Source organism: Giraffa tippelskirchi, chromosome 7 (genome assembly GCF_054371585.1).
Source record: "Giraffa tippelskirchi isolate mGirTip1 chromosome 7, T2T-mGirTip1v1.2.pri, whole genome shotgun sequence".
Classification (NCBI taxonomy): Eukaryota; Metazoa; Chordata; class Mammalia; order Artiodactyla; family Giraffidae; genus Giraffa; species Giraffa tippelskirchi.
In genome coordinates, this window is record NC_137281.1 from 86514185 (window position 1) to 86539852 (window position 25668).

Here is a 25668-nt window from a genome sequence, read left to right on the forward strand (position 1 = left end):
AGTGGGTGTTGAAATCTGACTATAATTGTGGATTTGTTTACTTTTCCTTACAGTTTTATCAGTTATTACTTCATGTATTTTATGGTTTTTTACAGATATTTTGTTTATTTTAATGAAGCTGGTACAGATGATGTCCATTTAAAACATATATATCCCAGGCCAAAAAGTATAAATAAAGCATTCTGTTATATATACTTCTGCATGAATAACTTTAACTGCTAATGAAAATTAGAACTTTTCTGGGATCTTTTGACAAGATTTTTCTTTCATCTTAAAATGCTTTCTTTCAGTGAAGCCATCTTTGGAGTTAGTCATTATTCTCACCACCTCTGTCATCTTGATGCCAAACTGGTATTCCGCTTCTTTTGGTCCAGACCCTCAGATGTTATCCTGGAGAAGGAAATGGCAACCCACTCCAGTATTCTTGCCTGGAAAATTCCATGGAAGGAGGAGCCTGGTAGGCTACAGTCCATGGGGTCACAAAGAGTTGGACACGACTGAGCGACTTCACTTTCTTTCTTTCTCAGATGTTAAAAGTAGCTTCAAATTAAGGAAAGGTCATTTTCCACAGTTCAGTTCTCTGAACTACTTCCGTCTCCCACTGAAAGTCATAGACTGGGAGTGAAGCAGTCACGTGCTGCAGGACTGATTGGAAAGTCATTATATAACACTTGCAATAGTCAATCTTATTTATCGCAAGCCTGCAAATCCACAATTCTGGGAAAGGTGGCCTCTCTGTGCACACATATAGTTTTTGAAAAGGAGAGTGCAGTATGAAGGGGGGCTGAGATTTGATCGGGCTTCCCAGGTGGTGCAGTGGTAAAGAATCCGCCTGCCGGTGCAGGAGACGCTGGTTCTCTCCTTGGGTTGGGAATATCCCCTGAAGTAGGAAATGGGAAGTCATTCCAGTATTCTTGCCTGGAAAATTCCATGGACAGAGGAGCCTGGGGGGGCTACAGTCCATGGAGTTGCAAAGAGTACTTAGACACGATTGAGCATGCATGCATGAGGTTTGATCACAAATCAACACAATGAAAACAAACAATAACAAATAATAGACACTAGAATTCAAATTACCAGATATTTTACAGAGAGGGGGTGCCAGTTTTCAATTCTATTTTAAACACCACATTATAGAAGCACTGTTTTAAAAGATAAAAAAGAATTAAGGGAAAAGAAAAAATAAAAAGAATATCTAAACCATTGAATGACCCCCTGTTTGTTCCTGCTAAACTTCAATCACATCTTCTCCCTTCAATCCCAGGTCTTTTGGAATATGATTATCACCAGTGCTCTGGCCTTCTAAGAGAAACCTGGTTGAATTCATGTGAATTCCCTGTCTTTGACAGTTGCTTCTTTGAGTTTCTTGAGATATGTCATCATTTTCACTTTGAAGTGAATCTTACTGCTATCCTGTCCAGTAACTTCGAGTTTAATATGTTCTCCTCTTTTCTTATCCCCCAAGTCCTCAACTGAATATTTTGCCTCCTGGTCAGACATGATGATGGTGTCGTCCCTTGGTGTCTCTACACAGCAGTGGCCTGGGTAGGCAGAACCTTGCCTGCTTCATGTATTTTTAAGTTATTATTGGTGATGTAAATGTTTAGGATAATTATGTCTCTTGATTAATTGACTCCTTATCATTATGAGATGATCTTTTTTATACCTTTTGATGGTCTTGCCTAAAATTAATTCAGCTATTCCAGCTTTCTTTTGACTAGTATTCAGTTCAGTTCAGTTCAGTTGCTCAGTCGTGTCCGACTCTTTGCGACCCCATGAACCGCAGCACACCAGGCGTCCCTGTCCATCACCAATTCCCGGAGCCTACCCAAACTCATGTCCATTGAGTTGGTGATGTCATCCAACCATCTCATCCTCTGTTGTCCCCTTCTCCTGCCCTCAATCTTTCCCAGCATCAGGGTCTTTTCAAATGAGTCAGCTCTTTGCATCAAGTGGCCAAAGTATTGGAGTTTCAGCTTCGACGTCAGTCCTTCCAATGAACACACAGGACTGATCTCCTTTAGGATGGACTGGTTGGATCTCCTTGCTGTCCAAGGGACTCTCAAGAGTCTTCTCCAACACCTCAGTGTTAGCGGTGTGTGTTTTTCTCACCCTTTTGTTTTTTACCTGTGTATATGTTTATATTCATATATAGTTGTGCCTTGTCTTCTCATCCTGTTGTCAGATTGTCTTTTATTGAAATGTCTAAACCATTTACATTTAATGTGGTCATTGAGAGGGTTAGGTGTAAGTAGTCTTGGTATTTTCTTTGTCCCACCTGTTCTTCCTTTTATATTCTTATTATTTTGGATTCATTAAATATTGTTTTTAATCCCTTATATCCATCTTCTTTTAAAGAAGATATGTAGAGAGATAAATAAGTAAATATAAAAACACAGAATTGGTAAGAATTGGTGTGATTGAACATAGTCGTGGAGAAGAATTGGGCCCATTCTGTTGACCAGTGCCAGCTGCAGGCATTGCAGTTTTTGGTGTGTCTCATCAATTTGCTGAGCATACCTCTCAGATATTATGGTTTCGCCAGGATTCAGAATTCAGTCTGTAGTAGATCAGACTGGCAGCAGACCACCAAAGAGTGACCACAGTCTTTTTTGGTGTAAGTTTGGCTTTGGGAAGTACTTTGGAACTTCTTTTTAGTCTAACCACTGAGCTGGTCATTGCCAGTTGTCATATAAAATCAACTTTTCGTCACACATTACAATCCAGTTGAGAAATGGTTCATTGTTATTGTGTAGAATAAGAGAAGATGACACTTCAAAACGATGATTATTTTGATTTTCAGTGAGCTCACGAGGCACCCACTTACCAACCTTTTTCACCTTTCCAGTTTGCTTCAAATGTCTAATGACTGAGGAATGGCTAATGCTGAGTTCTTCAGCAACTTCTTGTGTATTTGGAAGAGGATCACCTTCTATGATTCTCTCAATTGGTCACTGTCAACTTCTGATGGCCTGCCACTGCATTCCTGATCTTCAAGGCTCTCATCTTTGCAAAACTTCTTGAACCACCACTGCACTGTACATTCTTTATCAGTTCCTGGGCCAAATGCTTTGTTGATGTTGTAAGTTGTCCCTATTGCTTTATGACCCATTTTGAGCGCAAATAAGAAAATTGCTTGAATTAACTTTTTGTCTAACATCATTTCCTTAGTTTTAAAATAAGTATAAAATGAACAGTAAGTAATAAGTCATTAGCAAAAAACATAGCGATAAATGTGCATTAAAATTATGTATAATATAATCATATTTAAGAATGTATTTCAGTATCAAATGGCAAAGTTCAACTGTGCAAAACTGCAGTTACTTTTGCACCAACCTAATACCTGATTTGGATAATGGTGCAGGGAGTTGTTGGCAGTTTTTGGTAGGATGGTTAGGAAAGGTGTTATTTGGAAATATGATATTTAAGCAAAGGCCTGAAAAAGATCAAGGAATGAGTCATGTGGATCTAGGAGGAGACAATTTCAGATAGAACAGCAATTGTAAAATCCCTGAGCTTTATAATCATGAATGTGCCTAGCAGGTTCAAGGAGCAGCAAAGAGGCCAGTGCAGCCAGAGCAGTGTGGTCAAAGGGACAATGAGAGCAGAGAGGTAATGGAGGGCTAGATTGTGGAGCACCTTACATGAGCCTCTGAAAGAGATGGAAAGCTGTTATTGGGTTTTGAGCTAGAAATGACATGACCTGACTTAGGTTTTAAAAGGATCACTCTGGAAGATGGTACTTTAGGACATTAGTCCGCCATCTTCTTGGATCCTTGGCTTGCTGAATAAAGTCTCTATTCCTTGCCCAAAAAAGGACCACTCTGGCTACTGTAATGAGAATAAAATGTGTTGGAAAGGGAGAGCAAGAATAGAAACTGGAAAACCAGTTAGGAGGTTATTATAATAACCCAGCTAGAGATGATGCTAACTCAGACCAGACTTGTGAGAAGTGGTTGGATTCTGCATAGTTTGAAGGACTTGTTCTTGGATGTGGCTATGCAAAAAGTAGAGGATTCAAGAATGATTCCGCAGTTTGACCTAACAAAATGGAAGTATAGAATTATATTCTGAGGTAGGAGGTGGGAAAACTGTGGGAGTCAGAAACCTACAGCAGTCTGGTCCATGGTAGATGTCTTGTGCATGCAGCCTTGCAACCCCTCCTTTCGGCTATAAAGAGTGGGCCTTGGACCTGGAACACTTAACTTAGCAAGAGATAGAGTCCTCACAGCCTGTGCTTCTTTGTTCTGCTTAAGCATCATATGGCACCTGGCCAGCTGCATTGCTGTATCTGTCCCCTGAGGGGAGAAGGAGTAGTCATTTTGCTACAGCCATGAGGGGTGAGTACAGGTCAGCTGCCCTCCATGGCCGCCTAGAGGGATTTGCTGGCCATGGGGGAACCAGCCTCCAGTACTGAGCTTGATCAAGTACTGTTTCCTCCACTGCTTGACTGTTGTTTTCCATGGTGACTCCAGTACCACGATACAGTGAAGAGAAGTGTTTGGACTTCTACTTCTGGTGACAGGCAACAGATGCCACTTGCTTGACAGTTTGTGAATATTGAATGAATGGGAAAATTTGGATGTCAAGTTAATTTTGAGATGACGGACTGTTAAGTAGAGATGTTGAGTGGCCAATTAGGTGTAAAATTTTGAGGACTTCCCTGGTGATCCAGTGGTTAAGACTCTGTGATTCCTACTGCTTGGGGAGCTAAGATCCTACATGCCACGTGGCACAGCCAAATAAAAAAGATGTAAAAGTTTGAAGGTCGGGGAGAAAAAAATGATAAAATTATTTGGAAAGAATTGTCATCTCCATAAATGAGTGTTTCTGTCCAACGAGAAACATATATAAAAATGTTCTAAACAGCATTATTTGCAGTAGATTTACACTGGAAAACAATATTCATCAACGGAAGAATGAAAAAATAAATTATGGTATAGTCATAGAATGGTATTTTACAGTAATGATAATGAAGTCAGGTACATGCAACATGGATGAAGCTAGACATAAAAGAATTCTCTATGATTCCATTCGTATAAATAAAACTAAACCATGGTGTTAGAAGTCAGGGTAAATATTATCTTAGGGGGAGGAGGGAGCAGGTAGTGATTGGGAGATAGCACTAGAGTAATTTCTGGATGTATGTATGTGTTAGTTGCTCAGTCATGTACGACTCTTTGCGACCCCATGGAGTGTAGCCTGCAAGGCTCCTCCTTCCATGGGATTTTCCAGGCAAGAATATTGGAGTGGGTTGCCACTTCCTGCTCCAGGGAATCTTCCCCACCCAGGGATCGAACCCTCATTTTCTGCATTGCAGGCAGACTCTTTACTGTCTGAGCCACCATCTCAATAGTGATTGTGTGTTTGCTTCATCATCCCTCAATGAACTGTTCATTTAAGTGTTGAGCACTTTTTGGGACATAGGTTATAGTTCTTTAAAAAAAAAGTTAAACTGTCATGTTAGAGAATTGCCTCCCAAAGAATTTGTTTCAGGCTACAGTTTCAATAGCGATGCTTGATTGCTAGCTATCCTTGCTGTTTTAAGTGTTCATGAAAATTACAAGGTAGTCTGTTTAAACTATGATGGAAGAGCATTGTACAAATAACTGAATTCCTAACACTGGGAAAGAGGCTGAATAACAACCACTGAGGGAAATAGTGCAGGGCTTAACATACCTTCTTTGACATCCAGAATGTTACTCGATTTTTAAATTTGGAATTTAAAGTGAATTAGAGAAAAGTCTAATTTTCCCCCTCAGTCTCTCCCATCTGGAAGTTTCCATAAACCTCTTATCCTTATCTATCAGAGGGCAGACAGAATGAAAATCACAATCATAGAAAACTAACCAAACTAATCACATGGATCACAGCCTTGTCTAATTCAATGAAACTATGAGCCATACTGTATAGGGCCACCCAAGATGGACGGGTCATGGTAGAGAGTTCTGACAAAATGTGGTCCCCTGGAGAAGGGAATGGCAAACCACTTCAGTATTCTTGCCTTGAGAACCCCATGAACAGCATGAAAAGGCAAAAATATAGGACACTGAAAGGTGAACTCCCCAGATTGGTAGGTGCCCAATATACCACTGGAGATTGGTGGAGAAATAACTCCAGAAAGAATGAAGAGATGGAGCCAAAGCAAAGACAACACCCATTTGTGGGTGTGACTGGTAATGGAAGTAAAGTCTGATGCTATAAAGAGCAATATTGCATAGGAACCTGGAATGTTAGGTCCATGAATCAAGGCCGATTGGAAGCAGTCAAACAGGAAATGGCAAAATTCAGACTCCTGATCGCAAAATTCAGACTTAAACTGAAGAAAGTAGGGAAAACCACCAGACCTTTCAGGTATGACCTAAATCAAATCGCTTACGATCATACAGTGGAAGTGACAAATAGATTCAAGGGATTAGATCTGATATAGTGCCTGAAGAACTATGGACAGAGGTTCGTGACATTGTACATGAGGCAGTGATGAGGACCATCCCCAAGAAAAAGAAATGCAAAAAGGCAAAATGGTTGTATGAGGAGGCCTTGCAAATAGCTATGAAAAGAAGAGAAGCAAAAGGCAAAGGAGAAAAGGAAAGATATACCCATTTGAGTGCAGAGTTCCAGAGAATAGCAAGGAGAGATAAGAAAGCCTTCCTCAGCGATCAATGCAAAGAAACAAAGGAAAACAACAGAATGGGAAAGACCAGAGCTCTCTTCATGAAAATTAGAGATACCAAGGGAACATTGCATGCAAAAATGGGCACAATGAAGGACAGAAATGGTATGGACCTAACAGAAGCAGAAGATATTAAGAAGAGGTGGCAAGAATACACAGAAGAACTATACAAAAAAGATCTTCATGACCCAGATAACCACGATGGTGTGATCACTCACCTAGAGTCAGACATCCTGGAATGCAAAGTCAAGTGGGCCTTAGGAAACATCACTATGAACAAAGCTAGTGGAGGTGATGGAATTCCAGTTGAGCTATTTCAAATCCTAAAAGATGATGCTGTGAAAATGCTGCACTCGGTATGCAAGCAAATTTGGAAAACTCAGCAATGGCCACAGGACTGGAAAAGGTCAGTTTTCATTCCAATCCCAAAGAAAGGCAATGCCAGAGAATGTTCAAACTACTGTACAATTGCCCTCATCTCACACACTAGCAAGTAGTGTTCAAAATTCTCTAAGCTAGGCTTCAATAGTACATGAACTGTGAACTTCCAGATGTTCAAGCTGGATTTAGAAAAGGCAGAGGAACCAGAGATTAAATCACCAACATCTGTTGGATCATCGAAAAAGCAAGAGAGTTCCAGAAAAACATCTACTTCTGCTTTCTTGACTATGCCAAAGCCTTTGACAGTGTGGATCACAACAAACTGTGGAAAATTCTTCAAGAGATGGGAATACCAGACCACCTGACCTGCCTCCTGAGAAACCTGTATGTAGGTTAGGAAGCAACAGTTAGAACTGGATGTGGAGCGACAGACTGGTTCCAAATCAGGAAAGGAGTATGTCAAGGCTGTATATTGTCACCCTGCTTAATTAACTTATATGCAGAGTACGTCATGTGAAATACTGGGCTGGATGAAGCACAAGCTAGAATCAAGATTGCCGGGAGAAATATCAACAACCTCAGATACGCAGATGACACCACCCTTATGGCAGAAAGCAAAGAACTAAAGAGCCTCTTGATGAAAGTGAAAGAGGAGAGTGAAAAGGTTGACTTAAAACTCAACATACAGAAAGTGAAGATCATGGCTCCAGTCCCATTACTTCATGGCAAATAGATGGGGAAACAGTGGCTGGCTTTATTTTGGGGGGCTCCAAAATGACTGCAGATGGTAACTGCAGCCATGAAATTAAAGGACGCTTGCTCCTTGGAAGGAAAGCTATGACCAACCTAGACAGCATATTAAAAAGCAGAGACGTTACTTTGCCAACAAAGGTCTGTCTAGTCAAGGCTATGGTTTTTCCAGTAGTCATGTATGGATGTGAGAGTTGGATGGTGAAGAAAGCTGAGCACCGAAGAATTGATGGTTTTAAACTGTGGTGTTGGAGAAGACTCTTGAGAGTCCCTTGGACTGCAAGGAGATCCAACCAGTCTATCCTAAAGGAAATCAGTCCTGAATATTCATTGGAAGGACTGATGCTGAGGCTGAAACTCCAATACTTTGGCCACCTGATGGGAAGAACTGACTCACTAGAAAAGACCCTGATGCTGGGAAAGATTGAAGGCGGGAGGAGAAGGGGACAACAGAGGATGAGATGGTGGATGGCGTCACTGACTCGATGGACATGAGTTTGAGTGAGCTCTGGGAGTTGGTGATGGACAGGGAAGCCTGGTGTGCTGCAGTCCATGGGGTCACAAAGAATCGGACACAACTGAGCAACTGAACTGAACTGAGAGAAAAGTCAGTAGGAAATCTTGAGTATCTATGAGTTATTTTGCTTTAATTGTCTCAGCTTTCTACCACAACTGTAGAATATATCTAGCAATATAAAATATAATGGGAGTAAATGCATGGTCTTATGTTTGGGTTCAGATGAAGAAAGTAAAAGTGTGATTTACCAACATAGATGATGAAGTTTCAGGAGGTTTTGTTAATATGATCACTCTTCAGTGGGAGTACCCCCTCACAAGATTAATGTGAAAAAGTAGGCTTCATTACCACAAGTAATGGGAGATAATGAAACCAAAAGTATTATGGTCAGTTTGGGGTACCCTGTTTTTAAGAGTGACATTACAAATTAAATCTCATCTCAAGAAAAACACCAGATTTTGAGGGGTTATGAAAATGGAGTATATGGCTGAAGAAACAGACTCTGTAGTCTGACAACTTGTAAGGTATTATTCCCATGTTATAGAAAGGAAATTCAGGCTCAAAGATAATGATTTATTAAAATGTAACTCAAAAGTGGTTGACTCAGGCTCCATGTCTCTCAATTCCTGATTTAGTATTGTTGTTTCAAAATATTGGTTTTAGTTACATTTTTTAAAAAGCTTGGTTATTAACCCCTGTATGAGGAGAAACTTGATACTATAGGGGAATGATTACAGATTAAATGAGGGAAAGGAAACATTTAGACTGGAAGATCAGTGAGAAGATAGTTTGGTTTTAAGTTTATTAGTATTACAGAAATGTCTTAAATACATTTTTCTCTTTCTTTTTCAAGGTTTTTGACTCCAGTGAAGAATCTGGGCATCTTGTTCTCACCATAGTTATATCGGGGCATTTCTTCATTTCCCAAGGACAGACACTGTTGGTAGGTTTTATGCACATAGTATTGCACATATGGATATATTTCTTTGTAAGCTTTACATTAATTTTGTATCCTTAAGGTTCTTCAGTCTCATTGAAATTTATCAGGTTCAACAAATTAAGCATTTATTGAATGCTATATAACAGAAATAAAAAGACATAGTATTTCCTGCCATTAAGGGGATTTTAGGGTTTTTTTGGGAGTCAAAGTGGATCAAAGGGTTAAGATTTATCAGTATTATAAAGGATTCTTCATTGGGGAGATTGGGTTGAAGACAGGTTAGGCTTATAGAGAAATGGATGGAGAGTTTTCCAGATAAAGATCATGTTCAGAGGAATTGTTGTTTAGTAACTGAGTTGCTATCAGTTGGTTGTTAACTTCCGATGGCCTGCTGCTATGCTTCTCATCTTCAAGGCTCTTGTCTCCTTTGCAAAACTTCTTGAACCACCAGTGCATCAGGCTAAATGTGTTGTTGATGTTTCAAGTTGTCTCTACTGCTTTACAACCCATTTTGAACTCAAATAAAAAATTTGCTTGAATTTGCTTTTTGTCTCACATCATTTCTATAGTCTAAAATAAATAGAAAAAAAAAAACAAGTAATAAGTCACTGAAAAATGAAAATGAAAGTTACTCAGTCGTGTCCAGCTCTTTGCAACACCACAGACTGTAACCCGCCAGACTCCTCTGTCCAGGGAATTCTCCAGGCAAGAATACTTCCCTGATAGCTCAGACAGTAAGGAATCTGCCTACAATGCAAGAGACCCAGGTTCAATCCCTGGGTCAGGAAGATCCCTTGAAGAAGGGAAAGGCCACCCACACCAGCATTCTTGCCTGGAGAATTCCCTGGACAAAGGAGCGTGGTAGGCTACAGTCTATGGAGTCGCAAAGAGTCAGACATGACTGAGTGACTAACACTTTCACTTCCACTTCAGTAAGTCGTTAGCAAAAAACTTAAAGCGAGAAATGCACATTAAAATGATGAATAACATAACCACATTTACTTAAGAATGTATTCCAATATCAAATGGCAAAGTTCAACAGTGCAAAACTGAAGTTACTTTTGCACCAACCTAATAATTCTCTGTGCTATGCAATAAATCTTTGTTCTTTATCTGTTTTATATATTGTAGTTTTATCTGCTAATCCCAGACTCCTAAATTTATCATCTCATCTTTCCCATTTGGTAACCATGAGTTTGCTTTCTATGTCTGTGAGTCTGTTTTGTAAGTAAGTTCATTTATATCATATTTTAGATTCAACATGTAAGTAATTTATGATATTTGATTTACTTCACTTAGTATAATAATCTCTAGATTCATCCATGTTGCTGCAAATGGCATAATTTCATTCTTCTTATGGCTGAGTAATGTTCTGTTATGTCTTGGCTGCTATGAACATAGGAGAGCATGTACCCATTAGTAGAATTGCTAGATCATATGGTAGTTTTCTATTTTAGTTTTCTGAGGAACCTCCATCCTGTTTTCCACAGTAGTTACACCAACTTACATTCCCACCAACAGTGTGGGAAGATTCCCTTTACTCCACACTGTCTCCTGCATTTGTTATTGGTTGACTTTTTAATGATGGCCATGCTGACCAGTGTGAAGTGATACTTCATTGTAGTTTTGCTTTGGCATTTCTCTAATAAGTAGTGATGCTGAGCATCTTTTTCACGTGTCTGGCTATCTGTCTGTCTTCTTTGGAGAAATGTCTGTTTTTAAATTGGGTTGTTTGGTTTTTTGTTGTTGTTGAGTTATATTATCTGTTGGTATATTTTGGAGATTAAGCCCTTGTTGGTCACATCATTTGAAAATATTTTCTCCCATTCCATAGGTTGTATTTTCATTTTTTAATGCTTTGATTTGTTCCCATTTGTTTGTTTTTATTTTTATTGCCTTAGGAGACTGACCTAAGAAAACATTGCTATGATTTATGTCAGAGAATATTTTGCCTGTGCTCTCTTCTAGGAGTTTTATGGTGTCATATCTGATGTTTAAGTCTTTTAATGGCCTTTGTTTTAAAGTCTGTTTTGTCTGATATGAATATTGCTACGCCTGCTTTCCTGTCATTTCCGTTTGCATGAAATATATCTTTTTCTATTTCAACACTTTCAATCTATGGGTTTCCTTCACCCTAAAATGGGTCTCTGGTAGGCGACATATTATAGGCTCTTATTTTATACCCAGCCTCCCACTCTGTATCTTTTATTGGAGCACTTAGTTCATTGAAATTTAAAGTAATTATTGACAGATATGTATTTATTAACATTTTAAACCTTGTTTTCCAGAAGCTCTAATTTTATAAAAATACATAACATTAAAAATGTTTTTTTATTCTGAATACACATGAACATAGATATATTGTAGAAAACTTATGGAATAAAGAAATATATAAAGGAGAAATAGAAATCTCCTTGTTTGAAAGTTCATTTTTTTAATTGAAGTACAGTTGATTTACAGCATCATGTTAGTTTCAGGTATATGATAGAGTGATTCAGTTATATAGATTTTTTTTTCAGATTATCTTCCCATTATAGGTTATTACAAGATATTGAATATAGTTCCCTGTGCTATACAGTAAATCCTTGTTGCTTTTCTGTTTTAAATATGATAGTGTGTATACGTTAATCTCGTACTCCTAATTTATCCTTCTCTCCCCCTTTACCTTTGGTAACCATAAGTTTGTTTTCTGTGTCTGTTAGTCTGTGTCTGTTTTGTGAATAAATTCATTTAATTGTCTTTCTCTAGATGACTTACTTCACTTGGTATGATAACTTCTGTGTCTATTCATGTTGCTGCAAATGGCAAAAATTCATTCTTTTTATGGGCCAGGTAATATCCACTGGGCGTACCAGATCTTTATCCACTCAGTGTCTACGTACATTTAGGTTGCTTCCGTGTCTTGGCTGTTGTAAATAGTGTTGCTATGACCATTGGTGTACATACATCTTTTCAAATTAAAGTTTCCATCTTTTCTGGATATATGCCCAGGAGTGTGATTGCTGGATCATATGGTAACCATTTTTAGTTTTTTAAGGAATGTCTATACTGTTTTCCATAGTGGCTGTACCACTTTACGTTCTCACCAACAGTGTAGAAGTGTTCCCTTTTCTCCACATCCTCTACAGCATTTATTATTTGTAGATTGAAAGTTTATGTTTGGATTGGTATTTAGAAACAAAATGAGTAAAGAAACAAGATAGTTATTAATTTCCAGTCAAAGAAATTGTATAAGAAAAGAAATGTAAGAGAAGGCTATTATATTATTTAGCTGTGATTGACATCTATATTGATATAATAAATTTGTATAGATATTTACTGACTACGTATGCATAATGTATTCATTTAACAAATGTTTATTGAGCAATTACTGTATGCTTGGCATTATTCTAGGTGCTAGGGATACAGCAGTGAACAGCAAAAATAAAAATCCCTGTCATGATGGAGTGTCATCGTTCTAGTGGGGACAAGCAGTAATAAATAGGTCAAATATATTTAAAAGATATGAATTTTTAGTGAATCCCTTACATGCTCTGTTATAATATGGCAGCATCCCACAGTTGTATACTGTGACAATTCATCTCTCCACTCTATTGGAAGATAGCCTTATCTTTGAATGTGAGAGGACCTGCACGAGCATCTTTGTGTTCCTTGTTACTTTTAAAATTGTAGCACTACTTGGACAGTTGTGCTTTATCTGCCACTATTAGGGCTTATATCAGTTGCCAGGAGACAAGATTTCTTGTTTAACTTCAAAAGTGGGATATTCCAGATGGTGAACTGATGGATGTCTAGCACAAGCTAATTCTCCTTGTCAGTATCATGGATCTTTGCTGAATGGTGACATTAATGCAGGTTGACTTCCTCAGACACAGGGTCCCATCCTATTCTTGTCTCTGCTCCATTCTTTTGCACCAATAGTAGTTGTTGTTACAAACTTTATATCATACATGGAATGATTTTTGCATGGCAGTAACAAGACCAAGTTTATAAAATTCTAAGACATCACTGTTGAGATGTCTACAGTTTGGTACATGTTGCACATACGTGTATAACTTGGTTAATATTTTAAAAAATCTTCTTTAAACACTTTTTCAAAAGATACCTGTATTGTTATAATTTACATGAAATTCACTAATTTTAAGTGTTCAGTTTGATGTGTTTTGATAAACATATATATTTGTAGAACCACCACACAATCATGATATAGGACATTTCAATACAAAAAGTTTCCTTGTGCTTCTTTGTAGTTCGTTCTCTCTGCCCACCATTGGCATCTAGCAAAACCACTGATCTGTTTTCTGTCACCATAGATTTACCTTATCTAGAATTTCCTATAAATAAAATCATACAGTATGTAGTCCTTTTGTGTCCAGCTTCTTCCACTTAGTGTAATACTTTTGAGAGTCATACATATTGTTCATTCTTTTCATTACTGAATAGTATTCTGTTATGTGGATAAGCCTAATTTGCTTATCCATTCAATTTTTGATAGACATTAGGTTGTTTCCATTTTTTTACTATTATGAATGATGCTGGTATAAACATTTGCATACAGCCTTTTGTTTTATTTTTCTTTAGTAAATTCCCAAGAGAGGAACTGTTGCTGGATCATATGGTACATCTGTGTTTAACTTTATAAGAAACTGCAAAGCTGATTTTCAGGGTTGCATTCCTACAAGCAGTGTATGAGGGTTCTGGTTGTTTCATGTCCTCACCAACACTTGGTGTTGTCAAGTTTAACTATTTAACTGTTCTTGTACATATGTAGTGGTATCTCATGGTGGTTTTAATTTTAATTTTCTTAAAGGCTAATGATATTGACCATCTTCTTGTGTGTATTTACCATTTGTGTATTTTATTGAAGTGTCTTTTTTCTTTCTTATTACCATGTTTAACTGAATTGTTTGTCTTTTCATATTTGAATTATAAGTTCTTATTTTTTCCTTTTTTTGCATTTCTATTTTTTAAAAATTAAAAAATATTGGAGATAGTTGATTAACAATATTGTGTTAGTTTCAAGTGTACAGCAAAGTTATTCAGTTATAGATATATATTATCTATTCTTTTTTCAGATTCTTTTCCCATTTTAGGTTGTTATACAATATTGAGCAGCGTCCCTTGTGCTATACCGTAGGTCCTTATTGGTTATCTGTTCTAAATGTAGCAGTGAGGACATGCCAATCCCAAACTCCCAATCTGTCTCTCCCTGCCACAGTTCCCCCTTGTAACCATAAGTTTGTTCCCAAGTCTGTGTGTATGTTTGTTTTGTAAACAAGTTCACATGTATCATTTTTTTTTACATTCTGCATGTAAGTGATACCATATGGTATTTGTCTTTCTCTGTCTTACTTCACTTAGCATGAGTATCTCCAGGTCCACCATCCATGTTGCTGCAAATAGTGTGATTTCTTCTTTTAATGGCTGATTTTCATTCTTTTATTCCATTGTGCATATGTACCACATCCTCTTTATCTGTCAGTGGACATATGGGTTGCTTCCATGTCTTGGCTACTTGTAATCAGTGCTGCAGTGAACATTATGATTCATGTATCCTTTCAAACCATGTTCTCTGAATATATGTTCAGGAGTGGGATTGCTAGATCATTTGGTAACTCTATTTTTAGTTTCCCAAGGAACCTCCATACTGCTCTCCGTAGTGGCTATACCAATTTGTGTTCTCACCAACAGTGTCAGAGGGTCCCCTTTCCTCCACACCCTCTCCAGCATTTATTGTTTGTAGATTTTTTGACAATGGCCATTCTGACTGGTATGAGGTGATATCTCATGGTAGTTTTGATTTGCATTTCTCAGTTTTTATTCTGATTATAGCTGTTTTATCAGAAATGTGTTCTGCAAATATTTCATCCAGTCTGTGGCTTACCTTTTCATTTCTTAACAGTGTCTTTTGATGAGCCAAAGCCTAAAATTTTAATGAAGTCCTGTTTTTTTCTCTTTGTATGCTATGTAAAAAATTTCCATCTACTCTGAGATTGTAATGGTATTTTTCTATGTTTTCTTCTGGAAATTTTAGCCCTTACATTTAGACCTATAGACCATTATTTTTTGTAACATTTCATAACATTAATGTTTATTATTATTTTGTGTAGTATTCTTTCTTCTCTTCAATTAAAGCAATATGGTATTGAAAACATTATTGTTATGGAACATAATCATGGATTTTAGGGAATCTACTTCTGGAACCTTTGAATTAATTTTTAATATATGGTGAGGGATAAGGGTCTGGGTTAATTTTTTCACACATATATAACAATTGTCCCAGCATCATTTATTGCAAAGTCTATTTGTCATTGAAATTACCTTGGCACCTTTTTTAAAAATCAGTTTGCTGTATATGTGTGGGTCTATTTCTAGACTTTCTTTTCTATTGACCTAAATGTCTGTTCTTATTCCAATAACATACTGTCTTGATTACTTTAGCTTTGTTGTAATTTTAGAAATTGATAGTGTAATTCCTCCATGTTCTTTCTCTAAGTTGTTCTGTTATTTGCATTTCTGTTTAAATTTTAGAGTCGGCCTTCCTGCAAAAAAGCCTGCTGGGTTTTTGATTGAAATTCCTTTGAATCTATAAATCATCTTGAGGAGAACTGACATCTTAATAGAGTCTTCTGACCCATGAACATGTTATAATTCTCCATTTATTTATATCTTTTATTTATTCTGTTTATTCATAAACTCACTCAGCAGTGAATTTGTAGTTTTCACAATAGGTCTTATATATATTTAGCTAAATTTGCCCACAAATACTTTATAGTTAAGTTAAAATAGAATTTAAAAAATCTCAGTAACTAATGCTGCTGCTGCTGCTGCTGAGTCGCTTCAGTCGTGGCCGACTCTGTGCGACCCCGTAGACGGCAGCCCACCAGGCTCCACCATCCCTGGGATTTGCCAGGCAAGAACACTGGAGTGGGTTGCCATTTCCTTCTCCAATGCATGAAAGTGAAAAGTAGAAGTGAAGTCGCTCAGTCGTGTCCGACTCGTAGCAACCCCATGGACTGCAGCCTACCAGGCTCCTCCATCCATGGGATTTTCTAGGCAAGAGTACTGGAGTGGCTTGCCATTGCCTTCTCCAGTAACTAATAATTTGTTGCTAATGTGTAAAAATACATTTGAATTTTTTCATGTTGACCTTATATCCTGTGATCTTGCTGAATTCATTTATTCTTCAGCTTTTTTGTAGATGTTTTGTAGTTCTTTCTACATAGGTGATCTGTCGTCTGCATAGACAGTTTTACATTCCTCCTTTCAGTCTACATACTCTACCCACCTCCCTGCTATTTCCCCTCAAGATTGCAGTGGCTAGGGTATCCTTTATGATGTTGAATAGAAATAGTGAGAGTTGATACACTTGTCTTGTTCCTGGTCTTGGGGGAAAAGTATTCAGTCTTCACCAGTAAATATAGTGTTAGCTGTAGGGTTTTTGTCAATAACCCTTTATGAGACTGGGGAAGTTACCTTCTATTTTAGGTTGCTGAGAGTTTTCAATCATGAATAGGAGTTGAATTTTGCTGAATGATGTTTCTTTATCTATTGAGAAGATTTTTTCCCTGTTTTAGTTCTGTTGATGTTAAAAACTTTAAAAATATTTAGCTCTTACAGATCAATGTTTATTATAGAAATTTTATTTTTACATTATGTGTATGTGTGTGATAAAAATAACACACATTTTAAAAACCTTTTTGGAAAAGATCTTGATGCTGAGAAAGATTGAAGGCGAAAGGAGAAGAGGGCAGCAGAGGATGAGATGGTTAAATAGCATTAGGGACTCAGTGGACATGAATTGTAGCAAACTCTGGGAGATAGTGAAGGGCAGGGAAGCCTGGTGTGCTGCAGTCCATGGTGGGGGAGTCGCAAAGAGTCAGACACAACTTAGCAACAGAACCACAACATTTAAAAAACATTTTGCCCCTAAATCAAAGGATAGTTTTGTCAGTTTATGCAGTGTGGTCAGTATTTTCTAGATCCCATAAGAACCAACACACAGAAGAGGAAGCATATTTAGATTATAGCACATTTCAGTTGCGATTTTGTGTTGGTGTTACATTTACATGCCCTCTCCCTTCATACTAATCTGGATTGTGATATATTTTTAGAATTTTTCCCATAAAAGGTAGGGACAGGATAGCCATGGAAAGTTTTAGCCACTTCCATTTTAGTATGAGAATCTAATTATTGGCATGGATTAAAATGCACTGTATTTATACTATCAAATTTTGTAGAAGCTGCACAACCCCCCCCCCAAAAGTTAAAAAGTCACTTTTTTCAGAAAGAATAATTACTCAGGCCCAGTAACAGCTCCCTCTGTGATGTTATTTTATTGAAATCCAAACAGGCTTTGGGCTCTCTGCTTGGACCTGGGCAGCTATTTAGATTTGATTTCCCTTAAACTTCATAGTTCTGTGCCACCTCCTGTGAGGTCCATGGGAACTTAATGCTTCAGATTAAACTGTAGCTTGGTACAGTAGTACCATAGGTTTCCATTTTGCCTGTTAAATTAGCACCTGCATCCATGTAAGAACATTATTGCCGAAAGGCTCCATGCAGAACCACCGGTAGGCCATTCTGTCGTTATTTATTTCAAAGGGTTGGTACAGCCAAAGGGCTGGGAGACCTTGGCTCCATCTTCAGTCTGCCGTGGCCCGAGTTCAGGTGGATTCCTCTTTTCAGTCTTGGATTTTGAACAGATTCTCTCTTGCATATTGTGGGCTCTTAAACTTTGTTTTTAATCCTGATAAAATACACACAACACAAAACTTAACATCTTCACCATTTTTAAGTGTACGTGAAGTACATTCACATTTTCTGCAGTCATCACCAATGTCTATCTCCAGAATTCATCTTGAAAAACTGAAACTCCATACTCATTAAATAACTCCTTATCGCTCCTCTCCCAGCTTAGCCCCTGGTAGCAACCAGTCTACTTGCTGTCTCCGAATGTGACTACTCTAGTTACCTCATGTAAGTAGAATCATACAGTGTTTGTCTTTTTGTGACTGGCTTATGTCACTGAGTTCAATGTCCTCAAGACTCATTTAGTTAAAGTGTGTGTCAGAATTTCCTTCTTTTTTAAGGCTGAGTAATATTCCATTGCATGTGTATACCACATTTTGTTTATCCATTCTTCTGTTGATGAACACTAGGTTTGTTTCCACCTTTTGCCTATTCTGAGTAATGCTCCTGTGAACATGGGTGTATAAATATTTCTTTGAGACTCTGATTTCGATTCTTTTGGGTATATACCCAGAAGGGTTATTGAAACATAGGGTAATTCTATTTTTTGAGGAAATACCATACTTTTTTCCCACAGTGGCTACCCTATTTTACACTCCCATCAACAGTGCACAAAGATTCCAGTATCTCTACATCCTCACTTATGGTTGTTATTTTCTTGTTGTTTTTTTTAATTGTAGTATATAATTGACATATACCGTTATTAGTTTCAGGCATACAGTGGTTCAATATTCGTGTACGTTGCAAAATGATCACCACAGTAATCTAGTTAGCATCCATCACCTTCCATAATTAACAGATTTTTTTTCTTATGATGAGAACTTTTAAGGTCTGTTCTCTTACAGCAACTTTCGAATATGCAGTATAGCACAGATCTTCCTTAATATGTGATTATGTCCTAATAAACCCATCATAAATTAAAAATGTTAATTCAAAAATTGATTTAATCACCTAGCCTACTAAACATTATGGCTTACCCTTGTTGTTGTTGTTCAGTTGCTCAGTCATGTCCAGCTCTTTGTGACCCCATGGACTGCAGCACACCAGGCTTCCCTGTCCTTCACCATCTCCTGGAGCTTGCTCAAACTCATGTCCATTGAGTCAGTGATACCATCCAACCATCTCGTCCTGTGTTGTCCCCTTCTCCTGCCTTCAATCTTTCCTAGCATTGATCTTACCCAGTGAGTCAGCTCTTCACATTAAGTGGCCAAAGTATTGGAGCTTCAGCATCAGTCCTTCCAATAAATATTCAGGGTTTAGGATTGACTGGTTTGATCTCCTTGCTGTCCAAAGGACTCTCAAGAGTTTTCTCCAATACCGCAGTTCGAAAGCATCAATTATTCAGCACTCAGCCTTCTTTATGGTCCTACTCTCACATCCATACACAACTACTGGAAAAACCATAGCTTTGACTAGATGGACGTATGTCAGCAGAGTAATGTCTCTGCTTTTTAATATGCTGTCTAGGTTTATCATAGTTTTTTTCCCAAGGAGTCATAGCTTTCTTCCAAGGAGCAAGCATCTTTTAATTTCAGTAGCTTAGCCTAGCCTATCTTAAATGTGCTCAGAACATTTACATTTGCCTACTGCTGGGCAAAATCATCTAACACAAAGCGTATTTTGTAAAGTGTTGAATTTCTCATGTAATTTATTGAATTCTGCACTGAAAGTGAAAAACAGAATGATTTTAAGTGTATTGGTTGTTTATCCTCATGATCAAGTAGCAATTGGGGGAGCTACAGCTTTCTGCCACTGCCAGGCAGCACGAGAGAGTACTGTACAGCATATTGATAGCATGGGGGGAAAGATCAAAATTCAAAGTACAGTTTTACTGGATTTATATTGCTTTTGTACCATCATAAAGTCAAATTGTTGAATTGAATCATCATAAGTCGGCAACTGTCTATATTATTAACTATAGTCACTTTGGTATACCTTACATCCCCAGGACTTCAGTTCAGATCGGCCACTCAGTCATGTCCAACTCTTTGCGACCCCATGGACTGCAGCACGCCAGGCCTCCCTGTCCATCACCAACTCCCGGAGTTTACTCAAATTCATGTCCATTGAGTCGGTGATGCCATCCAACTATCTCATCCTCTGTCGTCCCCTTTTCCTCCTGCCTTCAATCTTTCCCAGCATCAGGGTCTTTTCAGATGAGTCAGTTCTTCACATCAGGTGGCCAAGGTATTGGAGTTTCAGCTTCAACATCAGTCAACATCCCCAGGACTTACTTATTTTATAACTGGAAGTTTGTGTCTTTTGATCCCTTTCACCATTTCTCCCACTCCCGACCCCAACCCTGGCAGTTGCTAATTTAGTCTCTGTATCTATAAGCTTGTCCCTTTGTTTTTATTTTTAGATTCCACGTATAAGTAAGATCATACAGTATTTGTCTTGGTCTGAATTAATTCACTTAGCATGATGCCCTCAAGGTGCTTTCACATTGGCAGATGACAAGATTTCATTTTTTTATGGACTGTATAATAGTCCATTGTATATGTAAACCACATCTTCTTTATTCATTCATTGATGGACACTTGAGGTTGTTTCCATATCTTGGCTGTTAAAAATAATGCTGCAGTGAACATGGGGTGCATATATCTTTTATAAGATAGAATTTTAATTTTCTTCAAATAAGTACTCTGGGATTGCTGAAGCATATGGTTCTATTTTTAATTTAAAAGTTCTATTTTTAGATTTTTGAGGCACCTCCATAGTATTTTCCTCATCAATTCACACTTCCACCAACAGTGCACAAAGGTTTCCTTCTCTCAGCATCATTGCCAACACTTGTTATTTCTTGGTTTTTTCATTATAGACATTCTAGCAGGTATGAGTTGATACCTCATTGTGGTTTTGATTTGCATTTTCCTAATGATTAGTGATGTTGAGCATCTTTTAATATACCTGTTGGCCATCTGTATGTCCTCTTGGGAAATATTTCTGTTCAAATCTCTGCTTATTTCTTAATTAGATTGTTTGGAGTTTTTTGCTATTGAGTTGTAGGAGTTCTTTATATGTTTGGGTATTAACCTTTATCAGATATATGATTTGAAATAATTTTCTCCTATTAGTATGTTACCTTTTCATTTTGTTGATGGTTTCCTTTGTTGTGAAGAAGATTTTTAGTTTGATGATGTAGCCCCACTTGTTTATTTTTACTTTTGTTGCTTTTACTTTTGATGTCAGATTCAAAAAATTATCACCAAGACCTTTGTCAAGGAGCTTACTATAAATACCTGTTTTCTTCTTGGAGTTTTATGGTATCAGGCCTTATATTCAAGTCTTTAATCCATTTTAAGTCATTTTTTGTTTATGGTGTAAAATAGTGGTCCAGTTTCATTCTTTTGTATGTGGCTGTCCAGTTTTCCCAACACCATTTATTAAAGGGACTGTCCTTTCCCCATCATGTATTCTTGGCTCATTTGTGGTAAATTAGCTGATCATATATGCTGGGTTTGTTTCTGAGCTTACTGTTCTGTTCCATTGGTTGCAGCCATGAAATTAAAAGACACTTACTCCTTGGAAGGAGAGTTATGACCAACCTAGATAGCATATTAAAAAGCAGAGACAATACTTTGCCAGCAAAGGTCTGTCTAGTCAAGGCTATGGTTTTTCCAGTGGTCATGTATGGATGTGAGAGTTGGACAGTGAAGAAAACTGAGTGCCGAAGAATTGATGCTTTTGAACTGTGGTGTTGGAGAAGACTCTTGAGAGTCCCTTGGACTGCAAGGAGATCCAACCAGTCCATCCTAAAGGACATCAGTCCTGGGTGTTCATTGGAAGGACTGATGTTGAAGCTGAAACTCCAATACTTTGGCTACCTCATGCGAAGAGTTGACTCATTGGAAAAGACCCTAATACTGGGAAGGATTGGGGGCAGGAGGAGAAGGGGATGACAGAGGATGAGATGGCTGGATGGCATCACCTACTCGATGGACATGGGTATGGGTAAACTCCGAGAGTTGGTGATGGACAGGAAGGCCTGCCATGCTGCGATTCGTGGGGTCGCAAAGAGTCAGACACAACTGAGCGACTAAACTGAACTGAACTGATTCTGTTCCATTGATCTATGTATCTTTTTTTATGCCAACATCATACTGTTTAATTATTATACCTTTGTAACATAGTTCAAAATCAGGGTGCATGTTACCTCTAGCTTTGACCTTCTTTCTCAAGATTACTTTGGCTATTCAGGGTATTTTGTGGTTCCATTAAAATTTGGAGATTGTTTGTTCTACTTACATAAAAAATGCCACTAGAATTTTGATGGGGATTGCATTGAATATGTAGATTGCTTTGGGTACTGTGGACATTTTAACACTTTTAGTTCTCCCAATCCATGAGCATAGACTCTTTCCATTTATTTGTGTCTTCTTTTTCATTAATGTCTTACAGTTTTCAGTGTACATGTCTTTAACCTCCTTGGTTAAATTTATTCCTAGGTATTTTATTCTTTTTGATGCCATTGTAGATGAGTTTTGTAATTTCTCTTTCTGGTAGTTTATTATTAGCATATAGAAATGCAGCAGCATTTTTATGTGCTGATTTTGTATCCTCCAGCTTTATTGGATTCATTTATTAGTCCTAACAGTTTTTTGGTGGAGTCTTGAGGGTTTTCTTTATAATATCATGTCATCTGCAAACAGAGATAATTTTACTTCTTCCTTTCCAAGATGGATGCCTTTTTCTTTTTGTTGCCTAACTGATCTGGTTAGGACTTCCACTACAGTAAGTCCTCTACATATGAATGTTCAAGTTGTGAACTTCCAAAGATGTACATGTGTGTTCCATCAACCTCAGGTATGAGTGAAATTGCAGCTCCCCCGTCTCCCCCCTCCCATCTCCTAGTGCTGAGGATCCTTCAGCTCTACCATCTCCCACCTCCTCTCATTCCTCCAGTCAGTAACTCTTCTTGCCTGTTCACTTGATGCTAGCCCCTCTGTGCCAGCTGTTGTACTGTACTGCTGTACTTTTCAAGGTACTATAAGGTTAAAAATGTTTTTTTTTTAATTTTTGTGTTTGTTTTTTTATGTATTATTTCTGTGAAAAGTATTATAAACCTGCTACAGTGCAGTACTGTATAGCTGATTGTGTTAGTTGGGTATCTAGGCTAACTCTGTTAGACTTACAAACAAATTGGACTCACAAAGTTACTCTCAGAACAGAATGTGTTCATAAGTAGGGGACTTATATACTATGTTGAATAAAAGTGGCTATAGAGCGGGCACCCTTGTGTTGTTCCTAACCTTAGATGGAAAGTTTTCAGCTTTTATCATTGAGTATGATGTTAGCTGTGGGTTTGTCATATTTGCCCTTTGTTATGTTGAAGAATATTCTTTCTATACCCAGTTTGTTGAGCGTTTTTTTAAAGTCATAAATGGATGTTGAATTTTGTCAAATGCTTTTTCTGGATATATTGAGATGATCTGTTGATTTTTATCCTTCATTTTAATGTGGTGTATCACATTGCTTTGCAGATGTTGAACCGTCCTTGCATCCCTAAAATAAATCCCTCTTGATCGTGATGTATGATCCTTTTAATGTATTATTGAATTAGGCTTGCTAATATTTTGTTGAGGATGTTTACATCTCCACTCATTGGGGATATTAGCCTGTGATTTTCTTTTCTCGTGGCATCCTTGTCTGGTTTTGGTAGCAGGATAATGAGTCTGCTCATTATCCTCATAAAATGAGTCTGCAAATGTTGCCTTTTTGATTTTTGGAACCTCTTCTATTTTCTGGAAGAGTTTGAGAAGGTTTGATATTAATTCTTTAAATGTTTGATAGAATTCACCAGTGAAACCATCTGATCCTGATGGATTATTTTTTAAGAGGTTTTTAGTTACTGACCTCACTAGTAGCTGATTTGTTCAGATTTTCTATTTTTTCATGACTCAGTGTTGGTAGGTTGTCTAGGAATTCTCCTCTAGGTTGTCCAGTTTGTTGGCATATAATTGTTCATTACGTTGTTCAAATGTAGTTCTTGTGATCCTTTGTATTTCTGTGGTGTCAGTTGTCTCTTCTTTCATTTCTCATTTTCTTTGAGTCCTCTTTTTCTTGTTGAGTGTTGAGTTCAGCTAAAGGTTTGTTGATTTTGTGTGTCTTTTTCAAATTACCAGCTCTTAGTTTCATTGATTTTTTTTTCCTGTTGTCTTCTTAGTCTCTCCTTTTTCAGTTATTTTGAATAGTAGCTATTATAATGGGTGTAAGGTCATACCTCATTGCATTTACTTAATAATTGGTGATATTGAACATCTTTTCATTTGCTAGCTTGCAATTCATTTATCTTCTTGGAACAAATGCTTATTCTGGTCTTTGCCTGTTTTCTGATTGGGTTTTTGTTATTGTTGAACTAACTGTGGGATTAAGTTTTTAAAACTATGATACGTCTCCAAACGTACACACACACACATACAGCTAAGCTGGTGAATGCAGGTGTTTTTTATTTTTATTTTTTGCTAGGTTTCACATGATTTTCTTCTTCTTTCAGCTTGCATTAAGGGCAGGATGAGCCCTGTGAGCATTTTTAAGGCTAGGGACATGGAGGTGTGGCTTTTCTGGGGCACAGGGTTCTGTTCCGTGCTCATGCAGCCACCCTTAAGTATAAGATTGCTCTTGCCACCTGCTTCTTTGCTACCCTCTCAGTTCTGCTTGGCTCTTCTTGTCCAGGTGCTGGAGTTACTGATCATAGTGAACTTACCCTTCAGTAAGCTGCCATCTGTTTCCTTTCTCTCAAACCCCTTTTTAAAAATGTGGACTTCATAACTTCTTTTGGAATAGTTCGCTAAGTTTAAAAACATATTCCAGACTTCCCTAGTGGTCCAGTGGGAAAGAATTTACCTGCCAGTGGAGGGGACATGGATTCGATCCCTGGTCCAGGAAGATCTCACATACCATGGGGCCCATGTACCACAACTACTGAAGCCTGTGCACCCTGTTGCCCATGCCCTGCAACAAAAGAAGCCACTCCAATGAGAAGTCTGTGCATCACCACTAGAGAGTAGTTTCTACTCACCACAACTAGAGAAAGCCCATGCACAGCACCGAAGACCCAGCACAGCTAAACAGATAAATAATAAATAAAATTTTTAAAAACCTATTCTGTTTACAATTATAAATGTATAAAGATCTGCCTCGTATCAGCATCTCCCTTCTCAATGCAGAAGTTGCAGAATCCAGAATCTTAAGCTAAGGTTCTTAAAGATAGCCAAAGTGAAAGTCACTCAGTCATGTCCAACTCTTTGCAAACCCATGGACTATACAGTCCATGGAATTCTCCAGGCCAGAATACTGGAGTGGGTAGCCTTTCCCTTCTCCAGGGGATCTTCCCAACCCAGGTATTGAATCCAGGTCTCCCACATTGCAGGCGGTTTCTTTACCAGCTGAGACACAAGGGAAGCCCAAGAGTACTGGAGTGGGTAGCCTTTCCCTTCTCCAGGGGATCTTCCCAACCAAGAAATTGAACTCGGGTCTCCTGAATTGCAGGCTGATTCTTTACCAACTGAGCTATAAGGGAAGCAAAGATAGCCAAATGGGGAAAGTTATTCTCTAATACTTTACCCTCTGTTTCCAGGCATTCCCTTTTATCTCAGTTGGTTCTGATCCAGCCCAAGTGTCTTCACCTAAACAAAATTATGTCTGTAACAAGAA

At 37.9% G+C, this 25668-nt stretch overlaps 2 protein-coding genes across 5 annotated transcripts in view; one reads left to right on the top strand and one right to left on the bottom strand.

Moving 5' to 3' along the window:
* REC114 (REC114 meiotic recombination protein) overlaps positions 1-25668 on the top strand; it is a 108002-nt gene that overhangs the window by 19709 nt on the left and 62625 nt on the right. For all 4 annotated transcript variants that reach the window (XM_081513614.1, XM_081513613.1, XM_081513615.1 and 1 more), the window contains exon 2: positions 9175-9264. In XM_081513614.1, coding sequence (XP_081369740.1) covers positions 9175-9264 — 90 coding nt within the window. The remainder of the gene's footprint in view (positions 1-9174; positions 9265-25668) is intronic.
* LOC145512236 (small ubiquitin-related modifier 1-like) lies at positions 1229-1500 on the bottom strand. The gene is made up of 2 exons (XM_081505857.1): positions 1348-1500; positions 1229-1294 (listed from the first exon to the last, which is right to left on the bottom strand). Exons 1-2 carry the CDS (start codon positions 1498-1500, stop codon positions 1229-1231), a joined length of 219 nt encoding a protein of 72 aa, XP_081361983.1.

Bases quoted from the DNA above. Each gene is read 5' to 3' on its own strand.
- LOC145512236 (XM_081505857.1), bottom strand. From the start codon at position 1,500: ATGTCTGACCAGGAGGCAAAATATTCAGTTGAGGACTTGGGGGATAAG. The intron at 1,295-1,347 runs GTCAAAGACAGG...TTAGAAGGCCAG, and splicing joins AGAAACTCAAAGAAGCAACT to AGCACTGGTGATAATCATAT.